The following is a 21257-nucleotide window of genomic DNA, read 5'->3' as shown; positions in this document are numbered from 1 at the left end:
CAGCATTTTCACTGTCCTAGTACCCATGACACAAAATATTATTAATTTTGTACATATCTTATACAGACCATCCTACAGGTTACCGCCAGATGGAAGCTTTCTGGCCCCAAGTTCTGCTGGGGGCAGATAGATCAAAATAAGCAAATTAGAACAAAATGACTTGATTGCAATTATCACCATGTGCTGCTGATGGGAGCCAACTGTGTGTGTTACATGGAATTCATTTCATTCTGTCCAAACATCACTTTTGGCCATTGTCCCTGATTGTTTGCAAAAGGCATGAAACAATCTTCTTTGGTTTCTGGTGTCTTTAATCGCTGGGAAAATAGATTACACAATCAGGGTGAAGAATCTGGCTGGTTGAAAATGTATATACTTCAATGCATACATACAAATCCACTTAAAAATACAGCCCATAGAACATCTACGGTGGTGGACTCTATTAACACTTTCCCTACAGACCTTGCAGACCTCACCGACCATGGAGCCATCAGGCAGCTTTCTGCTTTTGGTCAGCATGGCCTATCTGTTCATCTTCACAGGTGAGTACTATATATATGATAAAAGACATTCTGGACCAGATCATTTAGTGTCAGCAGTCTTGATGTGATGTGATGTTGTTAATGATGACATTGATAATGATGATAATTAGGATGGTTAATGATGGTAGCTGCCCATCACATTTTTAATGGAGAAGGAACTTTTATTTACAAATTGACTACTTTAATTATTAGTACAATGCTACACAAGAGATGGTTTTATCCTATTGAAAAAAAAATGTTACATCTCGTAGGATGAGATGGTCTGTCCTGGGTCATGTGGGCTCCAAGTGGGTAATCTAGGAGTTCCAGGCCAATTAATTGTGTTCCTTTCAGCAGACCACAATTAACAGCAGAGGCTTCATTCCTCAAGGAAACAATTTATAGTGAAATCAGAAATTTTCATTTAGAATCACCTTTAAGAAATTCTTATCTAGGGGTGCCTGGGTGGCTCAGTGGGTTAAAGCCTCTGCCTTCGGCTCAGATCATGCATGATCCTAGAGTCCTGGGATCAAGCCCCGCATTGGGCTCTCTGCTCAGCAGGGAGCCTGCTTCCTCCTCTCTCTCTGCCTGCTTCTCTGCCTACTTGTGATCTCTGTCTGTCAAATAAATAAATAAAATCTTTAAAAAAAATTCTTATCTAAGGAGTTCAACTGTGAGAATTTTTCGGAGAAGCTTTCATTTTACAGAAAGCTGACTCATTCTTACTCACCCAAGCAAAGTAAAGAGATTATTAGAAAGAGAGACTCCTAGAGAGAGAAGTAGAAAGTGCCTACAACTGGGATGCTAAGATTTCACTTCTAATCCTCATTATGTTCCTATCTTTTTTTTTTAAATAAGGAGCAACTTACTCCTTTTCTCTGGCTTCTATCTCATCACATTAAAATATAGAGTGTGAACTTCACCTGCTCTAAGACTTCTTTCAATAAAAGATTATGCTTCACTACCTTAGCTCTAAAGTCTGGAAGACCTGGGTTTGAATGCTGGCTCGGCCATTTACAAAGTGTATGTCCTTAGACAAGTTATTTGCCCCAAAACTCAACTTCCTTCTCTCTGGGATTATTGGAATGACTTAATGTATATAAGATTTAATATAGTGCTTAAAACATAGAAATCTCCCAAGTACATGGTAGATAGTGTTAATGGGAATGATGGTGAATCATGTGACTTTTTTAAGTGCTCTTGAAATTCTTTTATATTCTATTATTATGTTACCACTTGTTTGCCAGTTATCTTGGTTATCCCTTAATCAAATGACTTCAGAATTTTGGAATTCTCAACTTCTTTTCTGGTTAAATATATGCTTCTTTGATAAAGAATATATCTAGACTGTGCCTTCCTCCCTTCAGGAATAGCTCAGTTTTGTTGTTGCTGTTGTTTTTTAAGATTTGTTGTTTTTTAAGATTTTTTATTTATTTCACAGAGAAAGAGAGGTCACAATAGGCAGAGAGAGAGTGGGGGAAGCAGGCTCCCCACTGAGCAGAGAGCCTGACGTGGGGCTCGATCCCAGGACCTTGGATCATGACCTGAGCCAAAGGCAGAGGCTTTAACCCACTGAGCCACCCAGGCGCCCCAGAATAGCTCAGTTTTAAGATAAATCTTAAGGAAGTGAGCCACATGTTTGGATAAAAGCCACATAAATCATAAATAGCAAATGAAAGGAAAAGAGCTTTGTACTGGACATTTGTAATCTGGCATCTAGTTCCATTGTGTGGCTAACAGGTTGTGTGTCCTGAGAAATCTTCTTCCCTTCTCTGGGCCTCAGTTTTTCCTCCATAAAACAAGACAGTTGTAAGGGACTATCACCAAGGATAATTTTAGCTGTTAAATTCTGGGATTCTTCTGAGCTGTTGTGATTTATCAGTGTGTGTTCTCTTACTGCAGAGGCTGTAAGCCAAGCAGGTTCTCAGGTATGTGCTCTCCCATGGGTCCCTCTTCAATCATAAGAAGTTGCCTTACAACAATAGCAGATCTAGAGCTGAAGGGTACATGGCTGTTCTGTTAAGATCTTCAGAGTTCATTTGGCTACGTTGGTGAGAAGACGGAATGGTGGCCTGACACACTGACATAGACAAAGGATCATCACTGATGCAGATCCACCAAAGGACTTGAAACTCACCTCCCATCCTCCTTAAATTAGTCAGATGTCGCATTTCCATAGAAGGCATTTATAGGCAGTATTTATTAAACCGTGGGGTGAATATCATTTATTTTCCAAATCAGGATAATTTTGGAAGTGGAAGTACTGTGTAAAGTAGTTCTAGCAAGAAGATAATAAGAAAACGGAGAGCATCCCAGGCAACTCAGGACATCCGGTAACTCTGGATCTGTGTACCTTATTCATAACATCCCTACAAGTGCTTCATAAAAACACACGTTCCTGCTTCTTATACATCCATATTACACTATCAATTGAATTAGGACATCTAGGGATTTTGAGGCCAAGGAATTTTCATTTTAAGAAGTCCCCTGCCATTTTGGCACATTAAAATTTGAGAACCACAGCTCTAAATTTCAGTATTTCAGTTAGTCTGCTTGAGTATACACAGTGAGTCTATGCCAGACTCATAAATGGGGAATCCGCTGCAGTTTGTGTTAGCAAATAATAATTACAGGATCAACATTCTTGAGAAGGTCTACAATAAAAGTAATAGTAACAATAATAATAAGACCTACATTAAAAAATAGATATATATCTTCAAATACAAAAAAATACAGTGGAGCAGTTTATCTTATTTACTGAAATATGACCTTTGTGAAAGAGAATATATAGGCTCCTATTCCAGCCCTATAACTCCCTAAATGTTTGATTTGAAGTAACTTATGTCAGTGTTCTGTGCCTCAGTTTCTTTATCAATCAAATTCAGCTAATAATAGCACTTACTTCAGTATTATGAGTTAGTTTGTATACAGCCCATGAGAGTGTTTAGCACATAATAAATGCTAAATACAAATTATTATTAAATGATGTTTTATAATTACATTTTAATAACTAAGTTACATTTATAATTTTGCCTTTCTAATTGAATATTAAATATTTTTCATAAAATGATTATAAAGGGATATAAGGAAAAACAACTTCAGTGCTTTTGAAACTTTAATCCACTCAAGAAATATCCTGCACACTGATACCAAAGAATATTCTAATGTTTAACTTCTGTCACTTGATCCTCTATTTTAAAATCATATTTTTCACCTGCTCAGAAGGTAATATCTAAATTCTTTAGCTTTGCATTTCAGTCCATTTCCGATCTGTGGGCAGTGTCCCTGTTTCCCCTCATTCATTCTTTACCCCCCTGCAACCAGGGCACTGCCCATACCAGATGGCCCACAGTCTCTCCCTGGCCAAGACCTCTCAGATGCCTTTGCTGATGCTACTCTTTATCTGAAAGACAACCGCCAGCTACTGTCTGTGCCATCATTAAATTGTGCCCATTCTCGGGGCGCCTGGGTGGCTCAGTGGGATAAGCCGCTGCCTTCGGCTCAGGTCATGATCTCAGGGTCCTGGGATCGAGTCCCGCATCGGGCTCTCTGCTCAGCGGGGAGTCTGCTTCCTCCTCTCTCTCTCTGCCTGCCTCTCTGCCTACTTGTAATCTCTCTCTGTCAAATAAATAAATAAAATCTTTAAAAAAAAATTGTGCCCATTCTCTCAAAAATGTAAGACTACTCCATGTGAAATTTCTACTTTCCAAAAATTAGCCTATTACCAAATTTTGAAATGCGCCTTTTTTCATCTACATATCTAACCTAAAAACTTAGTTTAAAATATGCTGATGGAATGGTCTAAGTGGACTTCTTTGTACTTATTTTTTAAAGTTTTTATGACCTTTTCATTTTGAAATAATTTGATTTAAAGAAAAAACAGTAAAAATAGTTTGAAGAAATACCTTCTTAATATTTTACATAACTTTAGCACAGTCATCAAAATCAGGATCTTAACATTGACAGGTAACTGTTAACTAATCTATCATCTTATCCAAATTTCACCAGTTGTCCCCAAAGTACCATCGTTCTAGTATGGGATGTAACCTAAAATCACATGTACTTGTCTTATCTCCTAATCTCAACTCTTTTTAAGCAATAGTTACTTTCTTGAGGAAAAATTTGATTGTAAAATTTTCACTAGAAATTTAGACGACCTTGGAAATTCAACTCACTGACACAAGGTTGGCACTCAATCAATGTTTATTGAGTACACAGTAAAGAAATTAAATTGCTTTCCTTATGGAATCATGCAAAAGGTAATTAAAAGGGAAGCTAAATAGCAACAAGAGAAATCTTTTAAAACAAAATCATGATAAATAAGAAGGAAAATAAAAGGAGAATTTGATTATTTAAAATATATATATACAACAATGGGGAATTAGTAAAATAAATCATTTCACGTCTTTAGAATGAAGTATTACACCACAAAAATTGTGCCTTCCAGGATGTGCATAATGGTACAGAAAAGGCAAAGTGATAAAGAATGAATGGGGCATATTTACAGTGTGATTCTATTTTTTTTTAAGATTTTATTTATTTATTTGACAGATCACAAGTAGGCAGAGAGGCAGGCAGAGAGAGAGAGGGGGAAGCAGTCTCCCTGCTGAGCAGAGAGCCCGATGCAGGGCCGGATCCCAGGACCCTGGGATCATGACCTGAGCTGAAGGCAGAGGCTTAACCCACTGAGCCACCCAGGCACTTCTGTGATTCTATTTTTAATATAAAACTGGAAATGCAATGCATACAGAAGAAATGGCAAGAACAACAAATGCTTGGGGCACCTGGGTTGTGCCTGAAGCCTCTGCCTTCAGCTCAGGTCATGGTCCCAGGGTCCTGGAATCAAGCTCCAAGTCGGGCTCTCTGCTCAGCAGGGAACCTTGTTCCACCTCTCTCTCTGACTGCCTCTCTGTCTGCTTGTGATCTCTGCCTGTCATATAAATGAATAAAATCTTAAAAAAAAAAAAAAAGAACAACAAATGCTTGCAAAGGACATTTCTGGGTGCTTGGACAGCATGTAACTTTTACTACTTTTTATTTTCTACACATATCTTCATTGGAATAATAAAATATGTGCTTTTTCAAAGAATTTCTAAGCATAAATTTAGCCTATCTTTTCATTCCATGAGTGAACTAATGATGTCAATGGCATTATTCATGAAGTTAAAAAAGCCTTTCATTTAAATTCCAGGCTTTTTGCAGCGACTATGAGAAACCAGCTACAGGGAGAAAACCCTGTCTCAAGATCCAAAAACCAGTGTGTGGTTCTGATGGGCAAATTTAACCTCAATGGCTGTGAATTCTGTAAGGCAGCTACGTAAGCACATAGAAGTGGCTTCTAGAAATGCACGCTTAGTTTGGGCCAGTGGGGAATGGGCCTGGGAAGGTACTGGTTAAGCCTTTCCTGTTCTAAGTATTGTACAGACAGCTCTTAATTAGAATTAGACAAACTAATTATCCCCAAGGAGACCTAGAAAGTGTTAAGTATCCTTTCCCATTTCCACTACATTTCATTCTGAGCCCCATCGCTTTTTTTTTTTTTAGTTTTATCTACTTTTATTTTTTTGAGTGATTAATTTTTTTAATTTATTTTCAGCATAACAGTATTCATTATTTTTGCACCATACCCTGTGCTCCATGCAATCAGTGCCCTCTCCAATACCCACCACCTGGTACCCCAACCTCCCACCCCCCGCCACTTCAAACCCCTCAGATTGCTTTTCAGAGTCCATAGAAAGGAGAAGGGAGTTGGGAAAAATTGGAAGGGGAGGTGAGCCCCATCGCTTTTCTTTCAGGGGAAAAAAAAAATGGAAAACTTGGTTTCAAACACAACGGGAAATGCTGATTCCTCTGACCCTGCAAGCTAAGAATAGTGTTCCATTTGTCCTTGGCATCAGAAGATTTGGTCCCTGTTACTCACTACCTTTTGTGGGGTATTTCCCACCTGTTATCATGCATGAAGGACAACAGTTTGAGTAAAGTTACTTGGCAGACTTTCACCATTGGTGTTCTTTGGTGTTCTTTTTAGGTCACAGTGGAGCCACTGTTTGATTTAGTTAGACCACCTGAGTCTGAAATGCTACCACTTGAAAACAAACACCGGGCATAGATTGTTACTACACTTTTCAAACCCAGAATTCACTCACCAGCACTTTGAATATCTGCTCTTCAGACTTATGCAGATGAGCTCAAGGTAACAAAGCTTGGCCCAAGAAAATATATATTATCTGACCCAAATTAGCGTTCTGTAGTATATCGTATAGTTGGGGAAGTATTTTGCCCTAAGAGGCACACTGAGTGGCTTTTAGAGCTTCTCAGCTTGTATGAGGAGACAAGAAATAAGTACCACATTGGACAGACTGTGGGTCCCTTCGGTCATCGAAGCAGCTAAATAGGTTCAGGAAAAGCTGAAGCCCAAGGACAGTTGTCTTGGGTTGTATCAGTTTTACCAGCTTTATCAGTTTACTCCAGTGTTATCTAAAATAGCGTCAGCTTCTATGAGTGGTAGAATGTGAAAAACCTTGAAAGTCTACGCTTATTCGTATGTTGTAGGTGCTTAGAGATCTAAAGATGGACAGACAAGCTTGGCATCTTCAGACTGTTTATAGACTTGGAGAGACAAATGTATCCCAACTAACTAAAATGTAGTTTGATATGCTTCTGTTTTTTTAGAAAATCGCAGTGAATGAATTACTCCTTTTGTTAATTACCCAAATAATTTTTCAGTACTTATGAGATACCAGCTACCATCCCAAGAATGGGGTGAAGTTCTCTATTTTAAAGTGTCATGCTTTAAGATTTAAGTGGGTGCACAAAAAAAAATTTTTTTTTAAAGATTTTATTTATTTATTTGACAGAGAGAGATCACAAGTAGGCAGAGAGGCAGGCAGAGAGAGAGAGGAGGAAGCAGGCTCCCCGGTGAGCAGAGAGCCCAATACGGGACTCGATCCCAGGACCCTGAGATCATGACCTGAGCCGAAGGCAGCGGCTTAACCCACTGAGCCACCCAGATGCCCCACAAAAAATATTTTAAAAATATATTTTCAGGGGGTGCCTGAGTGGCTCAGTCAATTGAGCATCTGACTCTTGATTTCAGCTCAGGTCGTGATCTCCAGTTGAAGAGATTGAGTCCTGAGGCAGGCTCTGCCCTGGGCATGGAGCCAACTTAGTTAGGATTCTCTCTCTCTCCTCTCCCTCTGCCCCTCCCCCCACCCCTCCCTCCACCTCCCCCACTTGCACGTTCTCTTCCTCTCTCTAAAAAGAAAAAAAAGGGATAACAGTAATTTTTCAGTTATCAATAAATTGGTAAAGGAAATCAAATTGAGACCTGAGAGGGAGAAGGGTGGGTACAGTTTAGAGAGAGGAATTATTTGAAATTGGTAACTCTGAACTGAATCTTGACAGCTTAAAAAGGATTTAGTCCCACGCAAATTTGGAGGAAGAGTATTCCAAGCAAAGAGAAAAACAAACAAACAAACAAAAAAACAATCTGAAAAATAAAAATAAAAAATAATAATAATTTAAAAAATAATAACACACAATTCAAAAATCAAAACTCAGAAATGGAAATGGAAGGTTGGTATAATCAATGATGAAAGGCATCAGTTCATAAAGAGCCTTGGGAGCCAAGCTAAAGAAATTCATAGCCTAAGAATTATAGGAAATTACTGCAGTGCATTAATAGAAAACCTCATTGCAGGGATGGCATTTTTAGCTGATCGATGACATACAAGAAATTTGCTGGGTTGAAAAGAATGGAATACGTAGGTGATGGATCACTAAATTCTACACCTGAAATCAATTTTACCATTTATGTTAACTAACTAGTATTTAAATTTAAAACAAACAAACAAACAAACAAACCTCTCACACTAAACCTGTACCAGGCATATTAATGGTGCAATTCATGTATAAAGATAGTTTTAAAACATGAGTTTCTTGTGAAAGAAGTGTTTTTAACTAAAAGCAGGAAGGATTTTCCAACGAGTCTTTTTTTCAGAGTCACGTTGCATACAAACTGAAGATTGCCTCTTGTATTGAATTGTATAATGAAAAATCAGTCAATTTAATGGTTGACAAACATTGGCATTCAAATAAAGATGCTGCTGGTATTTTGGAAGGAAGGAAGGAGAAAGGGGGGGGGAAGCAGAAGAAAAAATCCAGAAACATTGTGAAAAATGATATATTAGAGAAGATTGTTTCCAAAGTCTCAAACTGAGTATGCAGAAAAACTAAGATCAGCACTGAGAGAATGCCAGTATCACATACTTTTCAGCACACTGTTGCTAGTGTAAAAGGTCTCCAACAAATGGAAAACAAGGCTTCAGGATTTTCCTAGCCCACACTCAGTCACTTCTTTTCGTAAGTACCAATATTTGAATACTAAAGAAGTTCACATAAAAAAACTGGATTTCTAGAAACTCTGGAAAAGGGAAAGGACCTGCTGACATGGTGCCTGTGCTCCTTAGTAACAACAAAGATTAACTTCTGACTTCTTTGGATGAGTTATTCCCACGGGGCCCGCAATTCATTCTCTTTAGCTCCTAGCTCCTGATGGCATATGAGCTCTGCATTTCACTTTAAGTCACAACAGTTTCAAGCACCTCATCGAGTACTCTTGGTTTTGGAATATTCACAATAAAGAAGCAGCCCATTCTATCAATAGAGAATAATTTTGAGGGGATTTTTTTTTTTTAGATTTTGTTATTATTTGAGAGGAAGGCAGGGGACACCCAATCTAGATGAAAAGGTCGGTCATATTGTTTGAGTTTTAACCCAGGCAGAAGATATTTTATAGCAATTAAGAGAGATAATTTAGAAGATGGGCTCTGTCACAAAATTCCATAACAATCTCTGTTTCTTTCATCAGAATAATGAAGACAATATCTATAAGGGCTCTGTCACAAAATTCCATAACAATCTCTGTTTCTTTCATCAGAATAATGAAGACAATATCTATAAAACTGGTTGTTTTGAGAATTGAATGAGATAATTCATATAAAGTTCTTGGCACAGAGTCTGGTGCTGGGTGTTTACTAAATATCTGTTATTCTTAATACAGAGCATACAAGTTGGAAGTCAAATATTTTGAAAATATTTGAATCAGTATACTGGTGTGACAGAGATGGTATGTGAACAAATGAATTTATGTCCTTGGCCAATCTATTTTCTCTCCTGTGGGAAGTTATGGGGGTGCACATACCTGGGCTCACAATTTCAAGGTTTCTGAGTCTTTTCACAAAAGGTCTAGAAAGCAGCCTTAAGTATGTTATGGTGTAAGATGTCACAGGCCGTCTGTATGTGATTGGGCCACAGACAATAAATGGCCACATATACTCATAATATATGTACACATAAATGTGGCCAGTTATATCTGTATATAACTGTATATAATGTGAAATTAACAAACACATGAAAGAGTCATGGTTCTAATCCCAAATACTCCCACAGGTATAGTAACAATAGGTGACATCAATGGTACATTTTAGTGTGGGTATCAGATATATGCATCATCTCAATAAATAATGATAAAATTAAATATATCTGAATTTCAGTTTGTATCAAACTGATGAGCACTATGTGCTGAGTGCAAAAATTGACACCCAAGAGAAGTTGCCCAAGATTCTATCTCAAGCATCTGCTACCCTGCAGGACTCTGTGTTCTGAAACTAATGCCTCTATGTGGGCAAAGATTGGATGAAATGACCAATTAATAAGTCAACCGAGAAACGGCAAAGGGCCTTCAGTGATTATCTAGTGCCTTTAGTGATTACCTAGTGCCTGAGCTTTTGGCTCTTTCTAAATATTGTGAACTATTTAATGAGACTTGGTAACCAGACGGCAAGCCTCCCTCTGACTCTGAATTTAAGAGATGTTATGTCTTCTATGCAATATGAATTATACTTCAAAAACCAGACCAAATATTCTGCTTTTCTGCTGAATTCAGTTCAACCTATTTGCATTTATGTCTGAATATTCTAGTGAATGCTATGTAGCTGCTGCCTTCCATCTTGTACTGTGCTCAATCTTCACACATGTGAGGTTCAAAGAACAAAACCTGCCATGTGCTATTCCCCTGAAGGAAGAATTGAAAGGAAACACAGTGGCTAAAGTATTCCTCAGAAGAGAGCTAGTAAGGATCTCAAAGCTTCCTTCCCTTTAGCTGCATGACAGATGGCTTCTTGGGTCTGAATCGGGTAACTGGATATGGGATGTTAGAAGACAGCTCACAATCAGAAACCGAGATCACTAAACTTCAGGAATGAACTTTCTCCTTCCAAACCACAACAAAATACTTTGCAAAATTGGACTCCTTCAATAGGGTATTAGTATCATGAGTTTTGAAATAAGAGGAAAGGGAGATAGGAAAAGAGACAGATGGAGAGACAAAGAGACAGAGAGATTAACTTGCAAAAGATTACACAACTAAAATGAGGAGTGACAGACACCTTAGGTCATCTGACCCTAATGTTCTTGTTATTTCCACCCAAACACGAAGAACACTACAAAAGTAGCCTTGACGTAGAATCCCACTCCAAGATATGTGGGACACCCCTTCGCCTTCACTGGTAAATGGTCATGCCCTCATTTCGTGAGCCTACTCCAAGACAAAATTTTGACATGGCTCCCAACTGTATAGGAAGATGACAATGGTAGACAATTCTAAAGGCGGAAGGATTCCCATCATTAAAGAAGAAATTAAATGTTCCATTTAAGAAAATTAGAAGATTAAAAGCAATTATCCAAAACACCCTTTGGCATGGCTTGGAGAACAGTGACATAGAGAAAGCACTTCCTTACTCAGCACAACCAGCAATAGCTTCTATTAGTTAGTGAGAGGGTCTCCAAGACCTTAGAGCAGAGGTTTCATGAGACTTCATCTTCTTGCTGCAGTATCCGCACATGATATTTGTTTTTTACATATGCTATTCTGAAGTGTGGTAACACCGGAGCTAGGAAAAAAGCATGGGTAGACCAGCCGATGGCACTAAGTCTGTACAAAGCAATTGTTTAGGTAAAAATGCAAATGCAGCTTTTTGGGAATTCACTGAATTGAGATCTCTAATGAGTATCTGGATATGAAAAAAACTTATATCAGATTTACCCATTTTGATCAATACATCATAGAGAAAGTGTACCAAAATATTAATTGAAGAGTCCTCGTAGTATTATATGGGTTTTCACTGCGTAATTCCTTCAACCTGTCTGTGTTTGGAACTTGCCATAATGAAATTTTGGTTAACTTTATCTGGTCTTCAAATATGTATATTAATGATATGGGGTATATTATATGGAGATATCTATTTATCTATATATCTATATCTACATATCTATATATCTATCTATATCTATATATTTCCATATAATCAGGCCTTCTGATTCACTGAGCCTGTTCTGACATTCAACTGAATCTCAGTACAGAGAATAATTGTGGAGAGGGAAACAAACTTGCCTTTTACTATAGGAAAAATTAAAACTTGTCCTTTTTGACACCCTAACATTGCTGGCTTGGTTAAAAGAAACCACTCATCATTTTCAAAACTGCCCTTGTAAAGAAGCTGAAATGAAAATCAAACGCAATCCAGAACCACTAAATCTGAAGACTTTTTAGAATGAGAAGGAATTGTAAGACTCACCTATCTCACCTCCCTTCCCAAAGCTGAAATTTTCTTTAGAATTCAAAAATATTTATCCTGCACTTCCTTATATTGGGATGAGTTCTGCCATCCGGAACTACACAGATCACATAGTACCTTCCTCCTCCATGCTAATGCCCTTCACATGATGAATCCAATGGCAACACCACTCCTAAGTCTGTCTTTACTCAAGCTTACATTTTCTGCTACAATTAACCAACCTTCTGCTATGTGTTTTTTAGATCCCATTTTATCAAGGTCATTCTGCTTTATCCAGGCCTCAATTAATTCAAATTTCTCTTATATAGGGCAGCCAACCTTGAACATAGTATTTCACTGTTTCATAATATTGACTTTATGACTAACTAAAAATCTCAAGGCAGTTTTCACATGAGCTTCTGTTTGGCATAATAGCTTAAGGCAAGGTCAATGCTGTAATGTTATTCTCAAACAGAAGATCTCTTGTTTTTTGTTTCCTCATAAAAATACATTATACATCATCATTCCCACTGGAAACGTTCATCACTTCTTAATGACTAATACCTGATGCATTTTACTGGCTTTTTAAATTATAATTTGAGGTAAATAATTGGTACATAATTTATCTGTGGGAAAATGTCATGGGAATGTCTGATGTGGACATACAAACTTACAAGGTCAGTAACAGTATTAACTGAAGATCAGACATCTCTTAACAATAAAAAAAAAAAATTGAGCACTGAATTTACCACTCTCCCAGATGGATTTCACCATTTTTATTCCTTTCTGTGAGATAGGTTTCTGATAAAAGCATATTACATTTTGGATATTTATGGGAGTTGGGGTGTAAAGCTAATTTTAAAAATGGCAATCCACTCAAGAAGCAACACCTTCCAGTTTGTGAGAGTTACTCTATAATTTTTTTTATACAAAGTGACAGTGTTTAGCAACTAGGGTGGAGGATTTTTCAGATATATAACATGATGGTGATCAGGATGGTTTATTCAGAAAGCATCTACTGAAGAGTTACCCTTACCTCCATCCAACAAAGACTTCAGAAACAGCGGACTCTAACATGAAGGCTTTCATTTTCCTCCCCTTCGTGTTCGTGACCATGTTCTCAGGTAAGAAAAGTTACATTCGAAGATTTTCCTTCAACTCTCAAAGAATTAGAAACATTGAGTGACTTAGCAATACTTTATCAGAAAATGTTAAAGTGACAAATATCCATCAGACAGAGAAAAGGAAGAGGGTCATTCCCGACAGCATAAATATAGACCAAAGGCATAAAAGTAAGGACAAGGTAAGACAACAGAGAACAATGGTTTTGTGCAGCTGAAGAGAAGCAGAGGCAGGGGAATGGGAAAAGCGATACATTACACTAGAAAGAAAATGAAATCTAAAGGGGTTATGAGAGTTTGTGAATACTCTCAAGCTCACATTCCCTACAAAATACGGCTTTGTATGATGATCTAGGGCTATGTCGTCAAAGAGAAATGGGTTCTAACCCTGGCTTTTCAATTTCTTATTTATGTCATTTGGGGCAACTCACATAATGCTTTAATCTCTGTTTTCTCATTTATAAAATGAAAGTAAATATCCATTCCTAGATGCTGTCATAAGGATCACATTTGCACTGATATTAGCTACCATCACTTGAGCTCTCTGGTGCCTGTCATTGAGCTCCATTCCTTACCTCAATCCAGTTACACGGTCTGTTTTCAAAGATGCAATTTCCAGCTAGGGTTGTAAATTTCTCGAGATAATAAATGACACAGACATTCTATATTTTTATAATATATGTGCCAGAGAAAAGAGGTATATTATACATGCATTTATTAGGATTATATACTTTTTAGAGGAAAAATGCACATCGATAAAATCACTTCTAGAACATACATGTTCCTTAACAGCAGGTACCATATCTCTTTTGAACTTCAGTGCCTTGCCCGGTGACATTTTATAGGTACTGAGAAGGCATTTGTTGATGGAAGAAAGTACACGAATACCAGATGTGGTGGTTCTGTGGATTTGGAGGGTGAAGAAAAGAGAGGGGTCAGGAATATGACTCTTACAATATAAAGCAATGCCTAGAGTGTATTTCGTTTGTAAAATCGAAGAGATAAATGCGAAACAATAAGTGAGGATAATTATTTTGTGAAAGTTTAACTTAAAAAAAAAACATGATTAAACCACATTCTGATATTTGAGTTCAGTTTTTTACTCAAAAATCCATCCTCGGTTTTTATTTTACAAATTTAGCCATGTAAGCAAGGATATTTTAATTGGATTTTCATTAGATCATTGTGAGTACTAGGGAAAGAGAGAAATACCATAGCTACTCATTGCCAGAAGACCGTTTAAATAAATTATGGTAAATTGAACAAATGAAATAATATGCAACCCTTAGGGAAAATAATAAAAGTGCTCTATACGTACTGATATAGAGAAACCTCACTGTACTGCCAAGGGAGACAATAAGGAGTAGAACAATGTGCTAGTAAGTATGTGGAAAAATATATCCCCAATATGTTTGTAAATATGTAAAACATCTCTGGAATAATACCAAAGAACCTAGTAAATGTAATTTTGTCCAAGGTGCTTTGGGACAGGAAAGGAAGGGAAAGTTATTTTTAACTATTTACCTTTTTCTATCTTGGAAATTAAACGTATTTGCTTGTAGGACCTTTTAAAAAACCAAACATAAGTAACAAAGAAAATAGGTCAGCTAATCTAGTTTTTATCATTTCATCCACTTCTTTATTCTAATTGATTTCTTCTCAATGTTAGTGCCTGTTAAGGAACACGGTTTTATTCTTACAACTCATGTCTATACTCATCTTAATGCTGAAAATAATTATTTTCTTATCCGTTTTTCTGGCTATAGCCTATCCTTCTTTTTTGTTATTATTATGTTATGTCATAGCCTAACCTTCTCATGTGTCACCTCCTCCAGAAAGGAGAGATGATGCCCTACGATCACCAATCTTAACTCTGGGTCTATTGTCTAATTTACTTCTCACCTTGATCATACTACTGTAAATGTCTGTCTGTTTGTTTGTACCCACTGTTAGACTTCCCAGCTTCTTTGGGGCAGAATAACAATGTCTTGTTTGGGCGCCTGGGTGGCTCAGTGGGTTGAGCCTCTGCCTTCAGCTCAGGTCATGATCTCAGGGTTCTGGGATCGAGCCCCACATCGGGCTCTCTGCTCGGCAGGAAGCCTGCTTCCTCCCATCTCTCTACCTGTCTCTATGTCTACTTGTGATCTCTCTCTGTCAAATAAATAACTAAAATCTTTAAAAACAACAACAACAATGTCTTATTCATGGCTGTGTGTCTAGATCTTACTATAGTTCCACCATAGTAATGGACTCTTGAAATATACTTTTTGGTAGATTGAAAGAACGGCTATATCATACCCACATGCTCCAGCCCACACTATACCACCAGTTAGTAAGCCAGGTTCCTGAGTGCCAAGCTCCTGACCTGGGTCAGACCTGGGTAAGACCTTAACCACCAACAATATGGTATACCATTGCATGCTCAATGGATGATAATCAACAAGGCATTTGATTTTAGTCAAGTTTACCTGAAGGTACAAATGTGTACGCTTATGGAAATATAAATTGAAAAAATTACCAAGGAAGCCTGTGAAGAAAATGCAAGCCTGAAGATAGCTTTTGAGGAAACCCCAGTTGAGAAAGGATGGGGGAACAGAGAGTCATTAAGCAGAAAAGTTGAGGAAGCCAAAAAGAAACACTCCTGTACTAAACCAAGAACAAGAAACATAAGACCCAACAGAATTCCATTGCACTCAACAACTAGAAAGCCATTCCACACATTTATGGATTGCTTATGGGTTGTTGTCTAATCCCTGCTTATTTTGGAATAGAATTTGAATAAGTCTTATAAATATATAAATATAGTATATATATTTAATATACATATTATATAATATAATATATGACATATAATATATAACATATATTTTATAACATATAATTATTCAAGTTCTATTCCAAACATATATCTATTTATCAAATATACATATATATGTTTTTATCTTACAAATACATATGATGTGTATATGTGTGTTTGTATATATATGTATAAGATATATATATATATATGTATATAGTGATGGATAAACTTCCAAAATCAATTTGAGAGATGAAGTAGAAGAGCTAAGATACTTAGGTATTAAGAAATAGTCACAAAAAATAAAAAAGAAATAGTCACGTAATATCTACCACCTCCTCCAGTAGTTTGAGCACAAAAGAAAGAAACAAATAATCACCAGGGAATAGGGCTGATTGATTGATGCTACGGCCCTTGTGGGAAATGGTGGATATAAAGCTGATGTTCTGAAGAAGGAAATCACCGCCTTTGGAACAGGGGCAAGCGGCGAAGAAAACAGCTACAGAAAGCATATATGGAGATGGAGAAAAGAATATGTAAAGAGGGTTCATGCCTGCCTGGCAGGACTTATGTCTGGAAAATTGATGATAGCATCTTCTGTAGCATGAAGTTGGGAATACAGGAAAGGGTTCTGTGATGGAGAGAAAGTTTATAATGGTTATAACTCAGAGTCTTTTGATTAATCAGGAAATCATTAAAAGGAATTTGTAGTATGAAACGTGGATAATTCAGCTCAAGTAATTCAGACTGATTTAGAAATGGGACAGACTGCTTTGGACCCATGAGTTTTAGAAACCATGTAATAGAGTTAAGGAAAAAATGGAGGAATCAAAACATTAAGGTTATGAGAAGTTATGCAAAGCTTCTGTCTTGAGGTTTGGTTAAAAACAATCAAAGAGGCATGAAATACATACTACCTCTGGGGATAATGCTGTTGATTTTGAATTGTTGAAGTTAAATAACATTATTTTACTTTTGTGCTTATGGTATCATTCCAGCGTCTTCAACCCAAATTTTGAAAACAAATGTTTTTAAGCCACAGGAGGGTCCAGAACCTGCGTTTATTCTTGAAAGAAAAAATGAAGCTAACCCTCAAGGAGAACAACAGGAATCTAATCAGCAAGGAGGTAGCAACACACAAGGAAAACAAGCAACATTTAGCCTGCAAGGACAAACAGGGTATTCTAACCAGCCAGGGAAACCAGGGAATTTTAATAAGCAAGAAAGGCCAGGAATTCTCCATCAGCCTGGGAGTCTGCAAGGGAATTCAGGAGGCTCTAATTCAAAAGACAATGCTGAAGCTTCTAATGAACAAGGAAAACCAGGATCTTCTAGCCAGCAAGGGCATCCAGGGTCATCTAACCAGCAAGGGCGTCCAGAGTCATCCGGCCAGCAAGGGTATCCAGGGTCATCCAGCCAGCAAGGGTGTCCAGGGTCATCCGGCCAGCAAGGGTATCCAGGGTCATCCAGCCAGCAGAGGGGTACAGGGTCGTCTAGCCAGCAAGGGGGTGCAGGCTCATCTAGCCAGCAAGGGGGTTCAATTTCATCTGACCCACAAAGAAGACCAGGATGGTCTAACCAACAAGGGAAATCAAGGTCTTTTTACAATCAAGAAGAAAGAAAAAATGTAGGCAACCCTTTGAATGCCAATATAATGGAGATTCAGGTTAGTGTTCATCTCTTTGTTTTTTCCCTCTCCTAACTTACCTCAGCCAGGGCGCCTGGGTTGCTCAGTTGGTTAAGCGACTGCCTTCAGCTCAGGTCATGATCCTGGAATCCCAGGATGGAGTCCCACATCAGGCTCCCTGCCTAGCAAAACAAACAAACAAACAAACAAAAACTTACCTCAGCCATTCTATTTTCCAAGACTTGAAATAGTTAACAAAATAGTTAACAAAATAGTATCTGTACTAATGACAGATACTTTGTGGTGATAGTGATTCAACAAAATGAGGAGGGATCTGGAGGTGGCCATTTCCATATACATCGATGATCATTGATGAGTCATCCTTCTCCATTCCATTTCTCATTCCCTTCTACTTCCACACCAGGCTTTCTACCTGTACTGGACAAGGTCAGGCCTCCGTGAACTGAGTCCCTATCCCCACCAGATTTAACGTTTCATGCCTTTCTCCGTCCCATCCATAATCTACAAGCCACTCAAGGTTCATTTCTAAATCATAAATCTCATCTGTCCTATCACTGCCCCGTAGGAAATTCTTCGGTGGCACCATACTGCCTAGAAGATAAGACCCAAACTCCTGAGCATGGCATTTAGGATTTTTTAATGATTGGAACCCATGTCATCATTAGTTATGATTGGACATTTCATGTCACTCTTGGTCAGGACTTATGTCTGGAACCCTTTGATGTTCTACAGTTGTATTTCAAATATCGATGATATTCTTTCTCATAGAATGTACCATATTGCTTTGTAATTGATTGTATGTTCAGTTGGAACGTGAACCCCTCTAAAGAAAGTATGATTTCTTTTTAAATCTGTGTCCCTAAATTCTAGAACAAGACAGGCATACAATATGTTCTCTTGGACTGCTTGTCACACGAGTGAATGATGATGTTTGCGAGACATCATTGCAAACATCTGTACATCCATGACTCCTGTGTTGCCTCTGAGTCCTGCTGTGCTTCGGGTTTACTTGCCAGTTTCTCTCTCTCCCAAGTGCCAGCCTCCTATTTCCATTCAGCAATGATCCTGGGCACTCCACTTACTCCATCCAAAACAGTTTGGTAGAGCACGCCCTCAATCTCGTGATCTTAATTAGAATTTCATTTTTTTACCTCAGATTTGTCATTCCTCACTCGGCACCCTTTCTAATGAAAATTGCCTGTCCCTCTCATCCTTATGTCTAGGCTGGCATGAAGTAGTGATCTTCCAGAGACGCTCCCACCAACCAGAACTTACTGTCACCACCAGCATGTTTCTGAGTGTTTACAGTGTCACTTAAGCTTTCCCAATGTCACATTCTTTTTGGAAACAGGTGTGCTAACCCTGTCCATTTCAGAGCATGTGTGAAGGAAAGAGATGGATTGAAACAAAAATGGGGGTTGAGTCAGAAAAAACTAAGCTAGAGGTTCACCTTCCTTGGTCCTAAGAAGACGAAACCTCCTGCTGAAGATCCTCACAATTTCATTTAGTGTCTCTGTTCTCATCTGCTGTCAGAGCTCCTTTCTATTCATAGGTGTCTGTCATTCTGTGATTCCCTTCTAAGCTAGTGCCTCAGGTAGTACTTAACTCTGCACAATCCTACCTCCTGCCTCATTTTCTTTCATGTGATTTGACGAAAGAAAGTTTCAGTTAATGAAGACCACATGTGGAATGCCTTTGTGTCCGTCAGTTAAGTGTCTGACTCTATTTCAGTTCAGTCCATAATCTCAGGGTTTGTGAGATGGAGCCCTGCTCGTGGGGAAGTCTGCTCAAGATTCTCTCCCTCTGCCCCTCCCCACACTCTCGTGCACACTCTTTCTCTCTCTCAAATAAATAAATAAATCTCTAAAAAATATATACAACCACATATGTTATTTGCCAGTATGACTTTTCCAAGTGGGGCAGTCTGATGTGTAATAAGAGGAGGGGCTCTGGAGCTGCATTAATTCAGGGTCTGCTCCCCAACTTGAGTATTTAATCCATATCTGGTCTGGGGCTTGTCACTTAAATATACTGTATGCCTGTGATTATGCAACAGAGCAAAATCTACTCTTTTTTCAGTTTTGTTGTGTAATTTAAATTAAAATAAAAGGATTAACAAAATGATTGCTTTAGAGCAATGCTTAATCAATAATTAATTAGCAAGAACTCCTGGTTTAACTACAATATCAGAATTAAATCGAGTTCCCTTTATTTGCCTATTGGTCTTTGACATTACTGCAGACTGGAAAAACCAGCAGCAAGAACCCAGCTGGAAATACAAAATGTCCATCTGTCTACAAGCCAGTCTGTGGTTCTGATGGAAAAACCTATGGGAACCGCTGTGTATTCAATGAAGCCAAAAGGTAAGATGACTCTTTGTGTCTTTGTATCAGGAAGTATTATTGTGATCAAAAGGGGGTAAAAGAACATTTTTCTTGGTGTCTCTGTAGTTTTCTCTCAATAGTGCCTTGGGTGTTTTGTCCAAGGAAACATGAAAGATACTGAACCCTGAAACAGTAAATTCAGGCATTTTCTGAGAGAATGTGCTAATTCAGCTTTTGAAGTAGGAATAAATTGATTATTGAGTCATTCATTTACCAAATATTTAGTAAACTTCCACTATATACCAGGCATTGCTTGTGTGGAGGGAAGGTGGTGAGCAAAACACACAGAATTACTTCCTGCTTCCATGGAGCTTTTCTTGTAGTTGAAGACAGCAAACACAATGTATCAGAGGATAAACAGGACTGTGAATCCCATGGATTACTTAATCTTGACTATTAAAACGTATTTTTAATTTAAATAACAGTATTAGAGAACAGATTTGGTGAGCCAGGCAAACATTTAAGGGTTGCACGCTTGTCCATCCACACAAAACATGATGATTATAAGGCTGCTTAAAATGAGAACACATGGCTAAGAAAGAGTTACATGAATCAGCTTTCAAAATCAATGAAGTTTCAGCCATAAAGATAGTAATGAGGTAAAAATTATACCTCTCTTGTTTTTGATAGTTGATGTATTAAAGACTCAATAAATCATTCCTGCAGAAATAAATGTTAAAGGTAAGTATGCCCTAGAGCTGTAAAAGTTAGAGCAGGAAGAAACACGAGTCCCTTGTTTTCTCATTTTATACATAAGACACATGGCCCAGGGTCAAGGAAGGACTGGCACATAGTCACATTTTCTCAGAGCACTCAGTGTGAAACAGGTGAGCCAAAGTTTAGACCTGCTCTTTCCCATGTGATTTTTAAATAATCTCATTTGCTCTCTGTTGGTGCCACAACTTCTTGATCCTTAATTTCTTTCATTAACTTGATTGCAGGATGAGTAATGGAAAACTGAATCTGAATCATGAAGGGAAATGCTAAGCATTGACAGCAACCAAATTACCTGGAAGCTCAAAATCTTACTTTCGTTTCTTTTAAGAAATGGATTTCCTCAGGCATTCCACTGAGGTCAGCAAGAGTCTAACTGATATAATGGATCTTACCTTATTTTCAAATTTGTTCCACTACAAATAAAGTCAGTTCCAGAGTTGCTACTGATTTCTGG

General features: G+C 37.9%; 1 protein-coding gene across 1 annotated transcript; it reads left to right on the top strand.

Annotated features, from left to right (window-relative positions):
• Window positions 1-481: 481 nt before the first annotated feature.
• On the top strand, window positions 482-19967 carry MARCOL (MARCO like; the record flags this gene model as incomplete). The annotated part of the gene is made up of 3 exons (XM_032337921.1): window positions 482-542; window positions 17053-17720; window positions 19944-19967. Coding segments are annotated over exons 1-3 (753 nt in total), but the record flags the coding sequence as incomplete, so codon positions are not given.
• Window positions 19968-21257: the final 1290 nt, after the last annotated feature.

The sequence above is a fragment of the Mustela erminea genome, chromosome 3 (assembly GCF_009829155.1).
Source record: "Mustela erminea isolate mMusErm1 chromosome 3, mMusErm1.Pri, whole genome shotgun sequence".
NCBI classification, from domain to species: Eukaryota; Metazoa; Chordata; class Mammalia; order Carnivora; family Mustelidae; genus Mustela; species Mustela erminea.
This window is presented reverse-complemented; position numbering and strand designations above follow the sequence as displayed.